Raw genomic sequence first — 24,132 nt, forward strand, 5'->3', positions numbered from 1 at the left:
ACGAAAATAGTAAAACGCACGCGGTTAAATAACGCCGAAAATTTCACGTCGAACGTCCCAGACAGTCTTTAGAGAGACTGAAAAACAAATCCGATTCTCAAGATCGCTTGGCAGTCAACCCACCATTCGTTCCCTTCGAGAATCGGGAATGTGGCTTCTCTTCTTCTTCTTCTTCCTGTCTGGTTTCAACGTAGCTATTACAACAAACCTTGAAACCTAATGTCGACATGTAGTACAGGAGGATTTGTCTGCTAAAAAATATATTATATAAATTTGTTGGAATCAGTTCACACATGACAACTGATATTCATATACGATATCATAGAATTTTTTTTCAATGGTGATAAGAAATGCAATAGATGTTTGCCCACAGTTGCATTTCATCATTGGTTATTATCGCTGTTTTGATATTAGGCCTTATGAACGTGTTTATATTGGTTTGTGTGTGTATATATATATATATATATATATATATATATATATATATATATATATATATATATATATATTGTGGCGGGATCACAAGGTAAAAAACAAGCTGGCAAAATCGCACCCCCCACACATAAACCTATGCCCAACCCACCCGTCACACCTTCCTCTTTACTCTACAGCATACACGCAGGACAATTGACCTATACCTTAACAAAAAACAAAAAAAAACACAAAACACATGTACTTACCAACTCCAGGTACTCCTGGGCTATCCTGTTCTGTCTGCTGGTCAAGGTCACGGAGATACCAACAACAACCAAGGACCACAACCCACAACCCAATAACACAAAAACCAAGGACCACAACAACACAAAAACAACTAAGGGACACAACCACAACTCAACAACACAGCAAACAACCAAGGAACACAACAACAACCTCACACATAACAAAATCTCAACAACACAATAAAACACAAAAAAGACCACTGTACAACCAACCTCCAACCCAAAAATAAAAACAACATAAAAAAGGCAACACACACACCCACTAACAATATCAAGGAATCATAACAGCCCCTCAGCAACAACAACAACCATCAACAACTTACAACCACACCAAGAAACCACAACAGCCCCACAACAACAACAACAACCCTCAACCACAACAATCACATACAACCCTCAGGAACTCAAAAGCACAACAAATCCAACAACACAGGCACAACCACTCCAAAGCAAACAACACCAAACTAACCACAAATCAATAACACACAAAACTCAACTGACTTCCAGTGCCTTCAATATACTGCTCCCGACACTTCTGACTGTCACCAGCTCTCACCAAAGACTGACTAAAATGACTCACTCAAAACACAGAACTCTGATCTCCAACAGCACCAGCAGACAACCCAGAACCCACCAACAGCCAATTCAGTCTTTAACCATCCAACCACCAATTACCCTCTCTCTCTCTCTCACACACACACACACACAGACACGCACACACACACAGACATTGTCAAATGGAACTCCATAACTCATCTACCCCTTCCAACTCTTGTCCGAATATCTCTCGTAACTCTACCACCAAATCACTTACCTCATTTACACTCCTGCCAAACTCCCGGAGAGACTCATTCATACTGCCAACTACATCCTTACCAACTGATTCCCTTCCTAGTGAAACTTCACTAAACCCTGACAATTCAAACCCACACATGCTATATGTATTATTCCTCCCCTGAAAGTCATCCGTATTACATGCCTTATCCACCATTTTTACCCTAACACTAACCCCTCTATTATGCAGCTCACGTTTCTCCCTTTCATTCCCTTTTCTTACCTTCTTCTGCTTTCTTCCATACTCAATCAACACCAACTGCCGATCTTCCAGACCCATTTGCTCACTGACTCGGCTCACATTTATTTACCCTTAATCACTCACTCATCGCATTCTCCCAAACATACTGTTGCATACTAGAGGACCCACCCAACTGAATCCCTTTAACACCTAGTTTCCCGAATTCCCAACCTGACTCATCCTCTTTTGCCTACACACACTTGGTACATGACCCTCCATTCCACATTCAACACATTTTGCCCGCTGTTCTTTACACATCCTAGCATAATGCCCATTCTTCCCGCAGTTGCCGCAAACCACGTTCATACAGGTACCCCAACATCCACTAGCTATGTGCCTTACCTGTCCACACCTATAACATTTAATATCCCTATCTTTCTTACACTCGCTCACTAAATGCCCCGTTTGCCTACACCCGAAGCACGCTCCTAATGCCCACCGACATTCATTCTTCCTGTGTCCTGGCTTACCACATCTATAACCCTGCTGCTCTCGCGCACAACTAACTGACCCCACTCTTCTAACACTCGCACTCCTATCTCTTTTAGGGCTAACTACACTCATGTTACTTGCCCTAACACTCGTATCTACAACTCGCTCAGCCATTCACCTCAGCCCTTCCAAAACTGCCTCCCTATAGCTTTTAAACTCTAGTACAACCTCAGCTACTTCAGTCCTATCACTAACACTTCTACTCTCTTTCATACACCTATCTAGCTCGTAATATTCTACTATTTCTAAAATGTTGTTCCATGTCAACCTTTCATTCGTCCATCTCATTTTCTCCTTACGTTTTAAATTCATAAACTCATATACAATCTCCGCTCTAACTTCTCACACTCATTTATCCCTTCGCCCCTAAACTTTTTCCTAGCTAATGTTTCCAACCTGCACACATCTAAGTCCCTTCGCTTTGCGAAAGACTTCTTTTTGTTTTCTCCTTACGACTGTCATTCGTAAGTATTTCTGGTTCCTCCCATCTCCTTGGGATATCTTAGTAGAGTGGTTCTTCTTAACTAAAGGAGAGGATTCAAACAGATAAGTTGAACAGATATAACAACTTTATTCTGTAACTCCATACTAGGAGATGCAGCTCGGTCGGGAGACCGATATGTTTGAAGGTTGGCATGGAACTGCCATTCTAAAGCATCACGTCGATAGCGGAACATTAGCTATCTCAGCGATTCATATAAAAACATACGTAGTCCGCCGGCTCGGAAGTTACAAGTTTCCGGCGTAGGTTAACAGGTCAACCGCTTCCCATGGAAGTTGTTGTGCAAAGTTATCATTAATATAAAATGCTGATAATGTACAGAGCTAAATCAGGCTACTGCAGACAGCGCATAGCGTAATCTAGATCTGCTATGGTCACGTAGGACCCTCCTAATGCCATGACCTCAGGTCATGGGATTTTATTTACAGATCCTGTAATCTGAAATAATGTATTCATTACACACATACATTGAAAATGACTCACCAACATTCATTCTTGCCCCTTCAAAATCATGCTTTCTCCTATATCTAACGCTACTCTATCCTCTTTGCCTGTTCTACAATCCTAGCTTTCACACTCTCATATGGCACATTCCCTACACTCATCATTACCCCATACATACTCAATAAAAATCCTGTCAAAAAGCTACCTAACTCTCTTGCCCAGACTCTCCTGTTATCCCCACACCTAGCCTTACAATACTTCTCATATTCCTTAAAAAAAGTCCCCTATGTCCCTACTACCATCTTCCTCATATTGTACACATCGGAGTACCTCTCTCATATAGACAGCCTTTCGCACTTCCTGCTCACTCTCACTCTCACTTTCGCTATTTCCATTCTGACCCCTCTTTCCCTCTTCCGAATAAAGCGAGTCAACTTCCATACTCACGTCCATACTCCTGATTACACTCTTCTTACCCTTCTTTCTACCAACCTGTTTCTACTCAGCACTATCTAAATCACTCTCAGCCCTTTCCCCAATGTATTCAGTCCTAGTCTCTTCCTGTCCATCACCCTTACCAACCTTTTTTCCCATAGTCTTCTTCTTTTCCTCAGCCCCCTTCTTATTCTTGTCCTCAGGTTTATCCTTATCCTGTGTCTTCCCCTTCTTTCCCTTACCTATCACAACCAAATTACCTTCGTCACTCATATTCTCATCCACTCGCTCTTTCGCTTCCTTTACCACTCCTGGCCCGTCGCAAGACCCAGTAGGCCTACTTCCTACAGCTCCCTTTCCCATGAATCCCTTCATCATTTCCTGCATCATCTCTTGCACTGCATTCATCATTACCCCAAATTTTTTGTCCATTTTTCAACCATTCTCTCTTCTGCTCCTTTCACCTCTTCTTTCATTTCCACTTTCACACTCCTTAGCATTCCTCTCATCTCCTCTAACTCGCTCTTCAGCTCCTCACACTCTATCCTCAACCTATCATTCTCCACTTCCAACCTTTCCTTAGCTCCCCTCGCCAACCGTAACCCCCCCTTCAGCCTCTCTATCTCCTTCAACCCTTCCATCCTCACTTTCTCCACCAATCACACAACTCACTACCCCAATCATCCTGCAGCTGACTGCACCAACAGTCCCTGTTCGGGCACCAAAAAATAATGTGGTGAGATCACAAGCTAAAACAAAGCTGGCAAAATCCTCCCCACATAAACTTATGCCCAACCCACCCCAGTCACACTTTCCTCTTTACACTACAGCATACATGCAGGACAATTGACCTATACTTACACAAAAAAACAAAACAAACACAAAACACATGTACTTACCAACTCCAGGTACTCCTGGGCTATCCTGTGCTGTCTGCTGGTCAAGGTCAAGGAGATACCAACAACAACCAATGACCATAACCCACACCCCAATAACACAAAAACCAAGACCTACAACCCAACAACAACTAAGGAACATAACCACAGCAAACAACCAAGGAACACAACCACAACCTCACACATAACAAAAACTCAACAACACAATAAAACAGAAAAGATCACTGCTCAACCAACCTCCAACACAAAACAACAACATAAAAAAAGGCAACACACACACCCACTAACATCATCAAGGAATCACAACAGCCCCCAACAACAACAACAACCATCAACAACTCACAACCACACCAAGAAACCACAACAGCCCCCCAACAGCAACAAAAACAACCCTCAACCATAACAATCACATACAACCCTCAGGAACTAAAAAACACAACAAATCCAACAATACAGGCACAACCACTCCAAAGCAAACAACACCAAACTAACAACAAATCAATAACACACAAAACTCAACTGACTTCCAGTGCCTTCAGTATACTGCTCCCGACACTTCTGACTGTCACCAGCTCTCACCAAAGACTGACTAAAATGACTCACTCAAAACACAGAACTCTGATCTCCAACAGCACCAGCAGACAACCCAGAACCCGCCAACAGCTTATTCAGTCATTAACCATCCAACCACCAATTACCCTCTCTCTCTCTCTCTCTCTCACACACACACACACAGACTTTGTCAAATGGAACTCCATAACTCCTCCATATTTCCTCCCCGTTACATTTGACAATGTCTCCTTACAGTCACAACACCCACACTAAATAGCCTTCCGCAACACCCACAAATGCTCGGAGGCAGGTCCCCTGGATCTTGTTTGAATGCCCTCATACACACACTCAGTTACACCACCATCAACTTCTCCCAGATCACTTCCAGTCAGACTACCATTACTATCTCCCTCACTACCATCCTCCCAAATCCCATTCACTATCTCATCTATCCCTTCCAACTCTTGTCCGAATATCTCTTGTAACTCTGCCACCAAATCACTTACTTCAATTTACACTCCTGCCATCAAACTCCCGAAGAGACTCCATTCATACTACCGGGGGAACTTAAAAACCTAAAAAACATCCTTACCACCTGATTCCCTTCCTAGTGAAACTTCACTAAACCCTGACAATTCAAACCCACACATGCTTTATATGTATTATATCCTCCCCTGAAAATTATCCGTATTACATGCCTTATCCACCATTTTTACCCTAACACTAACCCCTCTATTATGTAGCTCACGTTTCTCCCTTTCATTCCCTTTTCTTACCTTCTGCTTTCTTCCATACACAACCAACACCCTCAATCACTCACTCATCGCATTCTCCCGAACATACTGTTCTATACTAAAGGACCTACCCAACTGAATCCTTTTAACACCTAGTTTCCCGAATTCCCAACCTGACTCATCCTCTTTTGCCTACACACACTTGCTACATGACCCTCCGTTCCACATTCAAAACATTTTGCCCGCTGTTCTTTACACATCCTAGCATAATGCCCGTTCTTCCCGCAGTTGCAGCAAACCATGTTCATACAGGTACCCCGACATCCACTAACTATGTGCCTTGCCTGTCCACACCTATAACATTTAATATCCCTATCTTCCTTACACTCGCTCACTAAATGCCCCGTTTGCCTACACCCGAAACATACTCCTAATGCCCACCGACATTCATTCTTCCTGTGTCCTGGCTTACCACATCTATAACCCTGCTGCTCTCGCACACAACTAACTGACCCTACGCTTCCAAGACTCGCACTCCTATCTCTTTTAGGGCTAACTACACTCATGTTACTTGCCCTAACACTCGTATCTACCACTCACTCAGCCATTCGCCTCGGCCCTTCCAAAACTGCCTCCCTATAGCTTTTAAACTCTGGTACAACCTCAATACTTCAGTCCTAACACTAACACTTCTACTCTCTTTCATACACCTGTAAGGACAACGCTTATTCATAATTTTCTCTGTATATAATTCATCATTCACGTTGTTCTTACTTCCCTCCGAGAGAGCGTTCAGCAGGCTTTCCGCCAGTGTATAAAGCTTGTATAACCATATATTGTGTACTTTTATATTTTGTATTTTATATCTCGCAAGAAACACAAATCGGGTCTCGCCGACCCACTTTTTCTCTATCGCGGGTCGGTGACCACATTTCCGTCCGCATGCTGTATATTTGTATTTCCCTTGACTGTAATAAAAATCAGTACACTTCTACCTGCCTCTTTGTCCACCTCTCACAACTGGTGACCTCCCGGTTTGGACGGTGACCTAAGCGGTTTTGGCTCAGCCATTAAGGGACTTACTACCGCCGTTCACCTTCAGAGATCTTTAACGGACTCACATGGCGCCTCAGTATAGATCTCTGAAAGCTCCTACCGTGGAAATAACCAACGCCTCTAACGGACTAAATACGGCATACCTGCCCAAGGTGTGTTCAGGCGTTTCCTCAAACGGTTTGGCCCGCCATTCACGACTCTGTCGACCGTTTCTGTGAGAGAGGACAATGGGCGCAGACAGTACCACGCGGGAAACCCAGGCCTCCCCCGCCCCAGCGACGGCCTCGGACACAGCGGCTGCTCGAGCTGTCAAATTGCCCCCCTTCACAACGGCTGACCCAACCGCCTGGTTCTTCCGAGCTGAAGGGCAATTCCGGATTGCGGGGCTCACGAACAAAGTGCTGCAGGCTGACCTCATCGCAGCGGCCCTCCCGACAGAGGTGTTCGACCGAATATCTAACTGGCTGACCGGTCGAGCACGAACCGGACTTGTCACGCTCGAGATAAAAGAAAGGCTCGTGACAGCCTATTCCGCGCCCATCGCTGAAAGGGCTGCCCGCGCCCTCAACCTAGTTCGCGAACCCCATGCGCGGCGCCGACACCCAAGATGCCTGGGACACTGTGATGGGCCTCGTCCGTCTGCCGAAATAGGCCCCCCACGACGGAAAAAAGAAAGAGATCAGCCTGAGCCGCGAAATATTCCTGCGGCAACTCGAGCCGGACGTCCGAAAACAGCTGACCGACACGTACACCCTAGAGGACGACGAACCACTAGAGAAGGCAAAGAAACTGACGTTGTCAAACAATGCCGCGAAGCTCGCCGCCCCCCGATCCTCCGTGTGCCTGGCCGCAGAGAAGGAAGAAGACGACGACGACCCAACGCAAGAGATCGGCGCCGTATCCCAAGGGAAGTTCTCCCACACGCAGCGAGGTGAAAACTCCTGGTGCCGCTTCACCGGAGGTTCGGGAGATTTTCCAAGAGGTTGCGAAAGCCCTTGCACCTTCCAGCAGTCAAAAAACGGCGACAGCAAACAAAACCAAGGCCGCCCGTGGCAACGGCCTCGTTGGAACCACACACCGTAGGGTTCTACGTCCGCGACGCGATCTCCAGCCGGAGGATGTTGGTGGACACGGGAACGATGCACTCGATATTCCCACCGTCAGGAAAAGACCGTAGCCGCGAGCCCGACAAAACAACCGCCCTCATCGCCGCAAACGGGACCCCCATCCGTTCCTACGGCACGAAGCCCATCGAGATACCCATCTTGGGGCGAAACTATGTCTGGGAATTCACAATCGCGGACATCAGGATCCCGCTACTGGGGGCAGATTTCCTGGCGCAGAACGGCCTCCTGGTGGACGTGGGCCGCAAACGCCTCCTCGACACGGGGACATGCCTTTTCCCTTCCACTGGCAGCAGGCCCGGGCGCCCCTACAATTTGTACCATCGCCCTCCACAAATACGGCAACCTCCTGCAGGAGTTCCCCAAAGTCTTCAAGCCGGAACTTCGTCAGGCGGCAGGGACGCCGGCCAAGCACGGAATATTCCACCACATAACCACCACAGGCCCCCTGACACACGCGAAGTTCCGACGACTCCCTCCAGGCCACCTCCAGGAGGCGAAGCAGGCGTTCTCGGAGATGGAACGAATGGGCATCTGCAAGAAAGCGTCGAGCCCTTGGGCATTGCCCCTGCACATGGTACAGAAACCTGACGACACCTGGAGGCCCTGCGGAGACTACAGGAGACTCAACCTCGCTACAATCCCCGACCAATACCCCATGCCAAACATGCTGGATTTGACAGGGGCCCTCCACGGGGCGAAGGTCTTCACAAAAATGGACCTCTTAAAATCCTATTTCCAGGTTCCAGTGCACCCCGAGGATGTCCCCAAGACTGCCATCATCACACCTTTTGGCTCCTTCGTCTTCCATTACTCAACCTTCGGCCTGAGGAACGCAGGGCCACCTTCCAGCGCCCATGATGGACAGCATCCTGGGGGACCTGCCCTTCTGCATCTGCTACGTCGACGATATCTTAATTTTTTTTTTTCCAGGTCCTTGGAGGAGCACCTACATCACGTCCGAATGGTCCTGAAGCGCCTGCAGGAAAACGGGCTGGTCGTCCGTTTCGACAAATGCACCTTCGGCGCCGAGAAGGTGGACTTCCTCGGGCACGAGATCTCCGCCGCGGGCGTGCTCCCCATGGCCTCGAAGGTAGGCGCGGTGCAGAAGTTCCCAACACCAACCACGGTCAAGTCCCTGCAGGAGTTCATCGGAATGGTCAACTACTAACGCCGATTCATCCCCGCCGCCCGCCCGCACCATGTCTCCTCTAACACAGGTCCTGAAGGGAAACCAAAGGCCCTAACGTGGGAGGCCGAACAAGAGAAGGCTTTCAACGAGACGAAGAGGGCCCTCGCCAGAGCGGCGACATTATGCCACCAAGACCCTGCTGCACCTTTACGCCTCACCACCGACGCCAGCAACGTCGCCTGCGGGGCTGTCCTCGAGCAGATGGTCCAGGGTGAGCCCCAGCCACTCGCCTTCTACAGCAAAAAACTGTCAGCCGCCGAGACGAGGTACAGCACATTCGACCGCGAACTCCTGGCGGTGTACCAAGCAGTGCGCCATTTCCGCTACCTCCTCCCGAGGGTTCCTCCTTCACGATCAGGACAGAACACATCCCTTTGGTACACGCCTTCACCAAGGCGGGCGACGCTTTGTCAGCGAGACAGCAGAGGCACCTGGGCAGCCATCGCGGAGTTTCGGTTTGCACCATCCAGTACGTGCCTGGCGAGAAGAACCCCGTGGCAGACGCCCTATCGAAGATAGAAATCAATGCCGTGCATCTCGGGGTCGACTACAAAGACCTCACCCGGGAACAGGCCGCCGACCCGGAGACCGCCGCATACCGCACTGCTATCACCGCCCTCAAGTGGGAAGACGTACCCTTCGGACCCGCAGGCACGACGCTCCTCTGCGACATCAGCACGGGCCGCCCACGCCCGCTGATCCCAGCCTCCCGAAGGAAAGCCGTGTTCGACGTCATACACGGACTCTCGCACCCCTCGGGCCGGACGACGATGCGCCTCCTGACGGAGAAGTTCGCCTGGCATGGAATTCGGAAGGACTCCCTCGAGTGGGCCAGGACCTGCGTGCCTTGCCAAACTAGCAAAATCAGCCGGCACACAGAATCAGGCGTGGGGGAATTTCCGCAGCCGAAACGAAGATTCGGCCACATCCACATAGACGTCGTTGGCCCCCTGCCCCCGTTGGAAGGCGCCAGATACCTCCTGACGGTAATCGATCGCTCCACCAGATGGGCCCGAGGGCAACGCCGATGTCGGAGGCGACCACGAAAGCATGTGCCGAAGCACTCCTCGCCAGCTGGGTCAGTCGATTCGGAGTGCCAGACGAAATCACGACAGACCACGGACCAATTTTCCTGTCGGAGTTGTGGACTGCCCTGGCCCGCCTAATGGGGACGTCGCTACACGCCACCACCGCCTCCACAACCCCGCAGCTAATGGCATGGTGGAGAGAGTCCACCGTTCGATCAAGGCTTCCCTGATGGGCGCGCTGACCGACGAAAATTGGAAGAGCCAACTACCGTGGGTCCTCTTCGGTCTCAGGACTTGCCCCGCGGGCGAACGGCGAGGCATCACCCGCGGAGAAGGTATATGGGGAGCCATTAACAGTCCCTGGCGAGTTCTTCCAGCCAATGACTGACGTCTCCATCGCCAGGTTTTCGGGAATCCGCCAGGAATTTCACGCCCTGCGTCAAAACCTTCTCCGACAGAACCAAACGTTTTCTCCCCGAAGGCCCTATCATCGTGCAAGCACGTCTTCGTCAGGGACGACGCGCCCTGCCGCCCGCCTCTAACGAGACCCTACCGCGGTCCCTTCCGCGTCCTACGACGCACTGACAAGGCATATCTCTTATCCATCAGCGGTCGCGAGGACTGGGTCGCAATCGATCGTCTGAAACCAGCCTTCATCATGGACAAGGACCTCGCAGACGCGGATTCCACAGGGTGCCTCAATCTTCCTCGGAAAAAAGCGACTCCTTCGGTCGCCAAACCTCCTGGCCGTAGCCGCGGCCGCCCTCGGAAGACGGTCGAACCCCCCGAGGATCACCTCAGGGGAGGCATCCGTCCCCGGAAACTCCCGAGGATCTACCACAGCAACTGATATCGCGCACCCGAGGGCGCCTCCGCCGCCCAGCTCGCTTCTGCGAGTGACTACCCGAAGTACAAAGAAGTCAGCCAACAATTATACCTAATTATTGTCTTAGGAGGGGAGTATTTGTAAGGACAACGCTTATTCATAATTTTCTCTGTATATAATTCATCATTCACGTTGTTCTTACTTCCCTCCGAGAGAGCGTTCAGCGGGCTTTCCGCCAGTATATAAAGCTTGTATAACCATATATTGTGTACTTTTATATTTTGTATTTTATGTCTCGCAAGAAACACAAATCGGGTCTCGCCGACCCACTTTTGCTCTCTCGCGGGTCGGTGACCAAATTTCCGTCCGCATGCTGTATATTTGTATTTCCCTTGACTGTAATAAAAATCAGTACACTTCTACCTGCCTCTTTGTCCACCTCTCACACACCTATCTAGCTCGTAATATTCTACTATTTCTAAAATGTTGTTCCATGTCAACCTTTCATTCGTCCATCTCATTTTCTCCTTACGTTTTAAGTTCATAAACTCATATAAACTCTCTGGTACAGTCGCCAACAACCTCCGCACTAACTCCTTACACTCATTTATCCCTTTGCCCCCAAACTTTTTCCTAGCTAATGTTTCCAACCTGCACACATACATTGACAATGACGCACCAACATTCATTCTTGTCTCTTCAAAATCATGCTTTCTCCTATATCTAAAGCTACTCTTTATCCTCTTTGCCTGTTCTACAATCCTAGCTTTCACACTCTCATATGGCACATTCCTTACACTCATCATTACCCCATACATACTCAATAAAAATCTTGTCAAAAAGCTACCTAACTCTCTTGCCCAGACTCTCTTGTTATCCCCACACTTATCCTTACAATACTTCTCATATTCCTTAAAAAAAAGTCCCCTATGTCCCTACTACCATATTCCTCCTATTGTGCACATCGGAGTACCTCTCTCATATAGACAGCCTTTCGCACTTCCTGCTCACTCTCACTCTCACTTTTGCTATTTCCATTCTGATCCTCTCTTTCCCTCTTCCGAATACAGCGAGTCAACTTCCATACTCACGTCCATACTCCTGATTACACTCTTCTTACCCTTCTTTCTACCAACCTGTTTCTACTCAGTACTATCCAAATCACTCTCAGCCCTTCCCCAATGTATTCAGTCCTAGTCTCATCCTGTCCATCACCCTTACCAACCTTTTTTTCGCATAGTCTTCTTCTTTTCCTCAGCCCCCTTCTTATTCTTGTCCTCAGGTTTATCCTTATCCTGTGTCTTCACCTTCTTTCCCTTACCTATCACAACCAAAATCACCTTCTGTCACTCGTACTCTCATCCACTCGCTCTTTCGCTTCCTTTACCACTCCTGGCCCGTCATAAGACCCAGTACGCCTACCTCCTACAGCTCCCCCTCCCCCATGAATCCCTTCATCATTTCTTGCATCATCTCTTGCACTTGCATTCATCATTACCCCCAAATTTTTTGTCCATTTTCTCACCATTCTCTCTTCTGCTCCTTTCACCTCTTCTTTCATTTCCACTTTTTCACACTCCTTAGCATTCCTCTCATCTCCTCTAACTTGCTCTTCAGCTTTTCACACTCTATCCTCAACCTATCATTCTCCACTTCCAACCTTTCCTTAGGTTCCCTCGCCAACCGTAACTCCTCCTTCAACCTCTCTATCTCCTTCAACCCTTCCATCCTCACTTTCTCCACCAATCACACAACTCACTACCCCAATCATCCTGCAGCTGACTGCACCAACAGTCCCAGTTTGGGCACCAAAAAATAATGTGGCTGGATCACAAGCTAAAAACACTAACAACATCAAGGAATCACAGCAGCCCCCCAGCAACAACAACAACCCTCAAAAACTCACAACCACACCAAGAAACCACAACAGTCCCCCAACAACAACAACAACCCTCAACCACAACAATCACATACAACCCTCAGGAACTCAAAAGCACAACAAATCCAACAATACAGGCACAATCACTCCAAAGCAAACAACACCAAACTAACAACAAATCTATAAAACAAATCAATAACACACAAAACTCAACTGACTTCCAGTGCCTTCAATATAGTACTGCTCCTGACACTTCTGACTGTCACCACTCTCACCAAAGACTGACTAAAATGACTCACTCAAAACACAGAACTCTGATCTCCAACAGCATCAGCAGACAACCCAGAACACCAACAGCCAATTCAGTCATTAACCATCCAACCACCAATTACCCCCCCCCCCCTCTCCCTCTCTCTCTCTCTCTCTCTCTCTTTCACAGCCGTTGTCAACTGGAATTTATCATGTTCCAAACTTTCGTGATTCGGTTTATAAATACACACACACTATATATATATATATATATATATATATATATATATATATATATATATATATATATATATATGATTTTTTAAGAATATATATATATATATATATATATATATATATGTGTGTGTGTGTGTGTGTGTGTGTGTGTGTGTGTGTGTGTGTGTGTGTGTGTGTGTGTGTATAATCAGTTTTATCTTGGCTTAATTAAATGTTTTCTGTTTATCGTTTTTATAATACCTTGTTTTGTCCGTTAGGCCTACAAAGTAAAACTAATTTATTATCTACAAATAATTCAATTTTGTTTGCTTGGTTTTTCAAGGTCATGATCTATGATAATTTAATAAAGTGCTAAATAATGGGTATCATATTCAAATCGCATCCATTCGTGCATACGATAAAATTGTGGGTATCCATCAAGAGTGAAAGAACACCCATGCTCTTATTCAGAACAGATACTTACAATATATACAAACAGTAAATTATTTGCATGACTAAAATTTTACTTGCGAACAAGCCTGCATTGTTTGCATATATTGTTCATTTTCGTTCTTGCTTCTTGCACGTAAGGCAATTTTGTTGTTGAAAGAACTGACAGTTTTACGATTTTAGGCGAAAAATCTGCTCTTCTCGCAAGTAAAATACTTTCCCAGCGCCTATGACTTTACCAAAGTTCTTATAGCGAACATTCGAAGTTTACTGCAACCTTTTATAAATTTTGACAATCGTTCATCGTAGACCTGTGTCCACTAAATTTTTTTTATTTTGGAATTAACTACAGTTTATTGCTATACATGGAATTGCCGATAAGCTATACTATGGTAATGCGTGGCGAGATGAAAATGTAATACATTCTAAACATGAAGGTGAGTCTGCGTACTTATCAGCAAATATCCATCATACATTCACATTTGTTTGATGAAGTTTGGATTTGCAAACCAACGCGAGAACTGTCGATGCGCTTTTGTTACCAGAGAGCTACGATACTAGAGAATATGCTTCATCCCGAATGGTTGTATGGGTTGTATGCTTTCTGCTTCCGTACGACATTTTAGCACCGCCTCTAGTGTTTCACCGTTCAGCAGTCCATGTATTCCTTCAAGACCTTTATTTTTGCCAAAATGTTAATATTGTTAATATATCCAAGATTTATCGATTTAAAAAACAAAGAGAAACAAATGCTCGCCGAAGTGATAATCAAGCACTTATTAAAGCAAGTTTGGAATTACCTTATGGAGCATAACAAACAGCAGTTATACATCAGCCTGAGATGAAATATAATGTAAATGCAAACTACGCATGAAACATATAAACCCTTCATTCTATAATATCCAAGTGAAGTCCAAAGATTCGGTCTGTCCGTCTGCCTGCCTGTCTGTCTGTTTGTCGAATGGTGATAAAACAATTAGATTTTATGTCACTGCCTGTCATGCATTTGCTTTTATGCAAGAGACTACATTCATTGATATATCTGATTCTTTGTGGGGGTTTGTATTATGTTCTCCAACATTCGTTGCGATTCATTTGTGGAGCCTTTTATGCCAATTTATTGGTTAAAAATTCTGTCCTAATTTAAATAATTCCCGCTGAACATCAACTTTCATTCAAATACAGCACTGCCGAAGAAAAATTATCGAAAAACTGTAGCCTTGCCGTAGCCAGTGGCTGAATTAGTCTAGTCGTTAAGCTCTTGAAATGCAAGTTATTCACAGATCTCTTGAATGTTGTATGACATGAATAATGTTGAAGTATGTTCAACTCACCTGCCAGTGCCTGAGTTTTAACGTCTTTTCTTTAAAATGCATACAGAGTAAGCTATGGCGTACCCAATATATATTAAATATACCACAAAAACCTTGCCTCTTTTATAAAGTGCTGCCATCTATCAGGTAAAATGTTAACAATCTCCGAGTGGTCGGGCCTCGTGGGCGCTCATCGACATGCTGATTTCCTTCACACTGAGACCATTGCGGAGTAGAGGTAACGCCGAAGGTATATGAAAATATTGTTATTTTTGTTGCTCTTTGGTAACGTAGCTGAACTTATTTAACAACCCTTGTCAAAAGAAAGGATTCTTAGTCGTGTTTGTTTATTACAGATGTCTATACAGCGACTAAGAAGTCGTACCGTCGGTACAAGTGTTCGGCAGAAAGGTAAGGGGACTTGTGCTCGTGTTCTTGTTGTGTTCGGCGAACCGATGGTTACCCATATACTAGATCTACCCAATTAGCTAACAATTAAACTCTGATGCAGCTTAGTATATAGTAATACGTTACATAGATGTGCTCCGTAATTAAAGGCTACCCTGGGTCCCGTAATTTGAAGCCATTGACAATTTGGGTAAACAAGACCACCTTACTACCTTAATGCGGCCTGGTACCCGCCAGTCGGCCACCAGAGATATTTATTCTATAGGTAGCTATGTTTTTTTTTTTTTTTCTAAGATATTTTACCGCCGGGTACTAGCTAACATGGCGTCAAAATTGGTTAGATCAAGGGCACATCCGCGGCTGCCTAGACTATGGCAGTTGCGGTGTTTCTATGCAGTTTTACCTCCTGAACAGGAATTTAAAGTAATATTTATTCGGACGACTGTAATTAAACCCCCCAACCCCCCAAGGGGCAGTACTAAACACGGCGAAATACATTGGACGCCCCAATCCCTAGTGGAAGTCATATCCGCAGTTACGTTCCTTGCAGTCCCTGCGGAACTATTTAGAAATACCGTGGTTTGGGTTAAATTCCACACTACCTAAACTACTAGGCTATGGTAGGCTACTGAAGCCAGCTAGTATAGCGGCCACGCATGGCCACCTTCCCGAAAAAGTACTTGAGTCCTCTGCCATGACGCCTATGAGCATGAGTCCGAGAGTTTTGTGGACCATCCTGGCAACAACACAGACCTCTACTCTCTGGAATTTTTTTGGGTATTTCTACAGAAGCATTCCGCACAGACTGCAAGGAAGGTAAACGCTGATACGACATCTACCAGGGATTCGGGCGTCCAATGTATTTCGCTGTGTTTAGTACTGGCCCCGGGGGGGTTGATTACTGTTGTCCAAATAGGGTAAAAAAAACCGCATGGTACAGGGGTGGACCATGTACGATCAATGTGTACAACAACAAGAAAAGTACATTATAATGTGTCCTGACACCGGAGTAGAGGTCATTAGCTCCGTTTCTCACCAACAACAAGTCGCGTCTGATGCCCATCTCCGATGTCGGGACGTGTTTTAATGTACTGTTTTGGGGTTGTACACATTGATCGTACATGGTCCACCCTGTACCATGCGGTATTTTACCTTAAATATTACTTATAATTCTTGTTCAGTAGGTAAAACTGCATAGAAAAATCTGCAACTGCCATAGTCTAGACCGCTGCAGATAAGTACTCTACATCTACCGTTTTTTTCTAAATTACGAGACAAAGGCACATCTAATTTCCGATTCAACAGAGGTTAATGAAAGTATCTCATTTTGTTGATCAAATGTAATTTTTTGAAGGGTATCCTTGAAGATTTAATCGTATTGTTTGATCATTTAAATTTAACAATAATGAAAATATCTTATAATGGGTCTTGGTATGCAATTTCAGCAGGTACCATCCCAACTACCTATCTCAGTTTACTTGGAAAGCTTTTCCGTGGTAAGGAAAGCTTTTCCGTGGTAAGTGTCATATGTTTCAGGAGATATGGGTGGGGTGTATTGCAAACCCGTATTATACTGGATTGTTGCTGTTGGTCAGGTTATTCCTCTCCAGGTGAGGTAAATGCAGTATGTTAATGATATGCTCAGGTACGTCCTTCATTTCACTAATTTTTATGTTCCCCACCCAAAATCCCTGGTTTCCCTGATGTCTCTCAAATAGTTTATTAATAGTAATGGTGGGTGGTAATGGGGGAAAAATAGGGGTTTGCCAGTAAGAGAATAAGGGTAAAAAACCGCATACCCCGCATGGTACATGGGTGGACTGTACGATCAATGTGTACACAACCCCAAGCCCCAAAGTACATTATAGGGTTAAAACACCACGGCAGGCCACAGGCCACCTACAATCAACGCTTGCCACCCTCCGAAAAAGTACATTATAACGCGTTCTGACACCAGAGATGGGCATCAGTCGCGACTTGTTGTTGGTGAGAAATGGAGCTAAAGACCTCTACTCTCCTTTCGAAGTAAGTATTTTCTCCAAAGTTAGAAATTAAGGCCAAATTTTAAGATTAAACAGAGGGTACTGAAAACGGTCTCAAACGTAGTGCAAATCTCACCAAAACGCGTTCAACAGTTTTTTACTTACAACTCGAGGTATTTTGAAGATTAACCCCATCTTGATGTTTATGGAGTCGCTTGTGTCAATAAACTAACCATTTCCTGTGATAAATCCGCGCACACTTGTGCCCACAGACTCTGGGGCACTTTTATCACAACAAAACGGGAAACTTTGTCCTCACCGAGTAAACAACTGTTTTGTAGAAGACGACGACGAAGCGTGCACTTCGATAATTTTTTAAATAAATAGTAAAACATCAATATTTTACATATTTATGATGATTAATTTGAAAATATTCGTTATTGAAAAAGTAACTCTATTCTGACTCAAATTTAAGTAATTATTTTTTGGAATTCGAACGTTCTTTCATGTCCTGTATTATGACGTCACAACATCTTGACTTTCGTACCTATTGTAAATACTAATTGCTTTACTCAACTTTCTTGCAGAACAGTTTACCAGTTATTCATGCAGATTATCAGCTCATGTAATTTATAATCGTAATGCGCATATATATCTTTTTGGATATCAAGATGTTTTACTGCCGGATTATCGCTGTAGTGTGACGCAATCGTTTTCGGTCGATGCGCCTCTGTTTTCGCACCATAAGAAATTATGGGGCCGAATTTGCAATGACCAGAAAGTCGTTAAAAGAGGAAAGTTAGCATTGAGGGGCATATGTTTTGATTGAGAAAAATACAAATTTATTCAATAGCCTTTTTGTAAAAAATACTTGATTACAAAAAACTTGTGACAACTAAGCAGCATACCTACTATGGGTTTCAGAGACAGTGCAAGCACGTTTTTGGGCAATACCTATTTCTGTAACGAACACTCGTATCAGAACGAGATTTTGTATAGTGCATTACACCCAGTGCCGTAATTTATAAGGGTATCGTATGAATCACTAATCGTAAAGAATAACGACACTTATCCTTGTACCAAGAGACAAAAACTCCATTATGCAGAAAATGGATACGAACACACGTATAAAGCTCCACCTACCCCTCCCCCCCAACCCCACCCCCCCCCCCCCCCCCCCCCCCCCCCCCCCTCCCCCCCCCCCCCCCCACCCCCCCCCCCCCCCCCCCCCCCCCCCCCCCCCCCCACCCCCCCCCCTCCACCGCCACCCCTTTCCTTCTCTCTCTCTCTCTCTCATCTCTCCCTCTCTCTCTCTCTCTCTCTCTCTCTCTCTCTGTTGCCATTCGGTATGTGTTTGACCCTCCAAACTGGGTATAAGACTACACACAAAACGTTGAAATTGGTGAAATTAGGCTATGTATTGGAAGTATATATACATAATTATTAAAGCAATTTTATCATTATTGCATTACTATGACAACTAGAATTCATGGAAACTTTATAATAATGAAACAGCGTATGTGTGAAGCTTCCACTAATGTGGCAACGATAATTTTGCCATTCTTAGCATGCAAACATTAAAGGTTACATTTATTTCTGGCATACGGTTATTAAAGAAATTCAAAATACTAATATAGACTAAAATCTATTAAAAGTGCTAGCAAAAACAAAAAAGCAAAAAAAAAAAAAAAAATGTATATAATTCACTTCTCCGTAGTCGTTCCTCTATGCACTATCCATAGTCGTTCCTCTATGGTTTTTGGCAGCCAGATGTACGAAAACGTTAGAAACATTTGATTGTATCTACTTTAGAAATATCTGTAATTTTTTGGGGTAATTTTGGTTTGCCAAAAAAAGGGATAATAATTACATGAATTAAATTTAATGTTTAAATAAAACAAAGTAAATTTAAACTAAATAACGAGTAAAGTAAACAATTTAGGGAATAAAACTTTGCAGTTTCGTCGTCTGCTGTTCGTAACTGTGTTTGTGGCGCGCGCGCTTAGGAACCAGCAACAGTAACGGGTTTAAAGTGCAATGTGGAGTGAACTGAGACCAAAATGTGTATAATAACAATCAAATAAGCACTGTGGAGTTTCAGTTGTGATAAAAACCGCCGATTACAAGGTAAGAAAATGAATTCAGTTCAAACCATAACCCCGGGAATAACAAGTTTCATACTTTCACTAATATAGGCAACAAAATGTTGTTTTATTGTGCTGATTACAACTGCAATCTTGAGTAAGATCAATAAACGTTACATATATACGCTAACATTGTTCAAATGAGTGCTGGGAAGGCTGGGGAAAGATGGTGGCCGTCACTGATCAGAACCTTCCATGCAAAACGTAGCCGCCATATTGGATTTCAAAACTGCCTTGAAAACATATTTTACGAAGAGCTCACATGCTTATTTTAGTTCGTATGGGGCTTTCATATATCACATTATGTTGAAACTTCAATCTTTTAAATGGTATGCTTAGAGTTGCAATTGTATTCTTGTTTCACCAATTAAATATCGAGTGAATAAGACCCGTCCACCGTGGTGAGGGTTGGCCTTCCGTGGTGTTTTACCCTAACGCATCCTGACACCGGAGTAGGGTCTTTAGCTCCGTTTCTCACCAACAAGAAGTCGCGTCTGATGCCCATCTCCGATGTCAGGACGCGTTATAATGTACTTTTTATGGGGTTGTACACATTGATCGTACATGGTCCACCCCTGTACCATGCGGTTTTTTACCCAATATTAGTGTGCTAGTAGAGGGAAAAATTGGATGTATCTAGGGGAAACACTGCAGTGGATCCATCGTCATTGCGTGGATCAGCCTTATTCCTTATTTTTAATTGGTGAAACAAGAATACAATTACATCTTTAACCATACCATTCAAGAGATGAAGTTTCATCAACATAATGTGATTTATGAAAGCACCATACAAACTGAAATAAGCATGCGAGCTCTTCGTAAAATGTTTTCAAGGCAGTTTTGAAATCCAATATGGCGGCAATCGTGTGGCTGGCCGTTCTAACCACAGACAATCTACCATCTTTCCCAGCCTTCCAGCACTCATTGAACAATGTGAGGGCATTTGTAAGTAAAATGTGATTACAAGGCAATTTTCGAAATTAATATGGCGGCACCTGCGTGAGGTGCTGTTCGTAAGTGCAGCAGAGCCACCATCTTTCTCAGCCTTTCCAGCACTCATTTGAACAATGTTAGCGTATATATGTAACGTTTATTGATCTTACTCAAGATTGCAGTTGTAATCAGCACAATAATACATTTTGTTGCTTATGTTAACCCCCCCTTTATTCCCTAAACTACACAAACTGGGAACTCTTACCTGTTGCCAACGGTGCCCTGTCTGTAAGATGTCACGAGGCTTATTAGGACTGCGTGAATATAAAAAATATTTATTTCCCAAAGCAATTGGTTATAACAAAGAACAAAATGATTAACAAGTCATAATGGCATAAATACCCAAATCTGCCCATAAAGAAAACCAATAAGATAACATTCTACCTTCCCGACTAAGGTTACACTCTCAAACCCCAAACAAGTCACATTGTCTAGTATTAGTCAGTTAGAGAATCCCATTCCTAATCAACCATGGAATCGGACCCATCTGTAATTAAGATAATGTTATATAGACACCCCACGTCACTCTTTTCAAAGTATTTACGTAAAGAGAATATTTCCACACTTCTCTCTCTTTTCCAAAAGATAAGTTTTTCTAAGGTTTTATAGAACGTGTTTAACTTTCGTGGGCGTTTTCTCCGACACTTCGAGCAAACCGCTTGTTCTCTCCTTTGCACAAAGAATGCGTCTTCCACAAGTACCCTGAACCAGTAGGCCTGTAATACGCGGACAAACGAATGCACATGCCTCGCAAACGGGGAACAACCTCTGAGACAAGTTGCTTGTTCAGCAAATACCTTTCTCTCCCATGTGAACTTTGGCAGTGTACCACCCCTTGTCTCTAGGCGAGTAGAGCTATGTGACTTTATTATTATATAAACACTTTAAACATATTATTAGCCATTCCCCCTCTTTCACCTCTTTAGACCTATATTAGTGAAAGTATGAAACTTTTTATTCCCGGGGTCATGGTTTGAACTGAAGTTCATTTTTACCTTGTAAATGGTGGTTTTATCCTTACTGCCATCACAACTGAAGCTCCAGAGTGCTTATTTGATTGTAATTATACATGTTTTCGTCTTAATTCACTCCAAATTGCACTTGAACTATGTTGTGGTTCCTGGTTCTTAGCTAAGCGCTCACTCCACAAACAGTTGCGGGTAGCACACGACTACATGGTTTAATCATTATTTAGTTTAACTTTACTTTGTTACTTCAAAATGTTTAGTTTATAATTCATGTCTATTATATTTAATTCATGTCTAGTATCCCCTTTTTGCAACCAAATTAATCCCGAAAAACTAGATTTTTCTAAAGTAGATACGAGCAGAGAGCAAAACGACTCATCTTGATAGAAGTTGACTCCTGATGTGGTTCGGAAGTCACGTAAAGCCTTTGGTCCAGTTGCTGAATAACCTCCTGGGTTCCATGCAACGTAAAAAACTCCATACAAACAAACAAAACAAAAAAAAATGACTCATCGTTGCCTATGTAGTGGAGCTTCACACATACGCCGATGCATTTACAAACTGTTTCCATGAATTCTAGTTGTCTTAGTAATGCAATAATGATAAAATTCCTTTAATATGTATATATTCTACAAATAGATACGCTAATTTCGCTTGATTTCCCTGGTTTTGTGTAAGACTTATACCCAGTTTGGAAGGTAAACGCATACCAATTGGCAACACTGATAAACAATAGAAGAGCGCGAAGAATGCCATAGGTACCATTCACAGCAAAACTTGATATTTGAGTCGGGAATCTAGTTACTTTTCAACAACGAATATTTTCAAATTAATAATCCTTAATATGTAAAAAAAAAAAAAAATGCAATTCATTACTTTATAACTGCCATTTAACTATTTAAAAAATTATCTAGTGCATGCTTCTTCTTCTACCCAAAAATTGTAGTTTCCTTGGATAAGTCGTGGTTGAAAGTCATTGTTTTCTATTGTGGGGGAAGAAAGTGCCCAGCGTCTATGGGTGAAAGTGGTGTGCAGATTCAGCACATGGAATGGAAAGTTTATTGACTCAAGTGACTCCGCAAACATATGACCTTAATTTCTAACTTTGGAGAAAATACTTACTATGAAGGATAGTAGAGGTCTCGAGCTCTTGCTCTCGCCACCACAACTCGTGTTGGTGCCCATCTCCGGTGTCAGGACGTGTTATATTAGACATAAGTTCTCATGCCCCATCATCTCCAATTACAGTATTAGCTGCAAGTGTTTCAAGTACCATTTTTCTGTTGAAGATTTCAACTAGGTTTTAAATGGGAACATACTATATGAGATTAAATGTGTCATTGTATGTATATCTGAGATCTGATAGTGTGGAATATACTGATGTTTTATTTACTATGCTCCTCAGAAAACTGCCACAGCTGTAGCTCATTGTAAGCGAGGAAATGGGTTACTCAAGGTAAATGGCCGTCCTCTTGAGCACATTGAACCCAGAACTCTTCAGTACAAGCTCATGGAGCCTGTCCTCCTCCTTGGTAAGGTAAGTATCTTTTGATTGCTATTCAGTGCTGTCAGATACAATGTCCTGCAAGTTCATGTTTTATGATGGGTGTAATTTCTTTTAGCCGTTTTTTTTTTTTGTGATTAGGAGATTTTAATGGTGGAAATTGTTATGTTGGCTCAATATTTTTTTATTATGTCAATTTTGGTTTTTTTGCATATCTATTATGGGATAGAAAAGCATAAATGGAAAAGTGTATGTTAGCGGTAAGGTGAATACATTTATATACGTACCTGTGGAGCTGTCGTGTATGTTAAGCATGTGTTTTAATTGCTATTAGTGTGGTTGGAACTTGTACACATTATATATCAGGTTATTTTTTTATTTATTGTTTTTTTTCTCCTTTTTTTCTCCAGGAAAGATTTTCCAATGTGTCCATAAGAGTGCGTGTTAAGGGCGGTGGACACACTTCCCAGATTTATGCCATTCGTCAAGCTATTTCAAAATCTCTTGTAGCTTACTATCAGAAGTGTAAGTAGTTTTATTCCTAGTTGCTATGCTCAGTGATGTGTATTGTTATATTGGTTATAAAATTCAGTACTATTTGTTACTAGCATTACATATCAAGTGGAATTCTTAAAATGTTTTCAGTCAGATATTTATGTGGTGTAATTTATTTACCGTCAACAGATGTAGATGAAGCTTCCAAGAAGGAGATCAAGAAAATCCTCATTGATTATGATAGATCCTTGCTAGTTGCTGATCCAAGAAGATGTGAACCCAAGAAGTTTGGTGGTCCGGGTGCCCGCGCTCGTTACCAAAAATCATACCGTTAAAGCCTTTGTATGGATTGCTTTTTCAATTATATCTGAAAAGGCTTTTTTTCATTTGATTTTACCTCTAGTCTATTAAGTAGTCTATAAAACTGTTGTGTTTTAACTTTAGGGCTTATGAACA

The 24,132-nt window shown here is 43.7% G+C and overlaps 1 protein-coding gene across 1 annotated transcript; it reads left to right on the plus strand.

Annotated features, from left to right (window-relative positions):
- Positions 1-14,300: 14,300 nt before the first annotated feature.
- LOC135214679 (small ribosomal subunit protein uS9-like) lies at positions 14,301-24,055 on the plus strand. The gene is given in 5 exon segments (XM_064249015.1): positions 14,301-14,306; positions 15,477-15,593; positions 23,083-23,214; positions 23,592-23,706; positions 23,866-24,055. Coding segments are annotated over 5 exon segments (516 nt in total). The 3' UTR covers positions 24,012-24,055.
- Positions 24,056-24,132: the final 77 nt, after the last annotated feature.

This window comes from Macrobrachium nipponense, chromosome 46, assembly GCF_015104395.2.
Source record: "Macrobrachium nipponense isolate FS-2020 chromosome 46, ASM1510439v2, whole genome shotgun sequence".
In the NCBI taxonomy this organism is placed as follows: Eukaryota; Metazoa; Arthropoda; class Malacostraca; order Decapoda; family Palaemonidae; genus Macrobrachium; species Macrobrachium nipponense.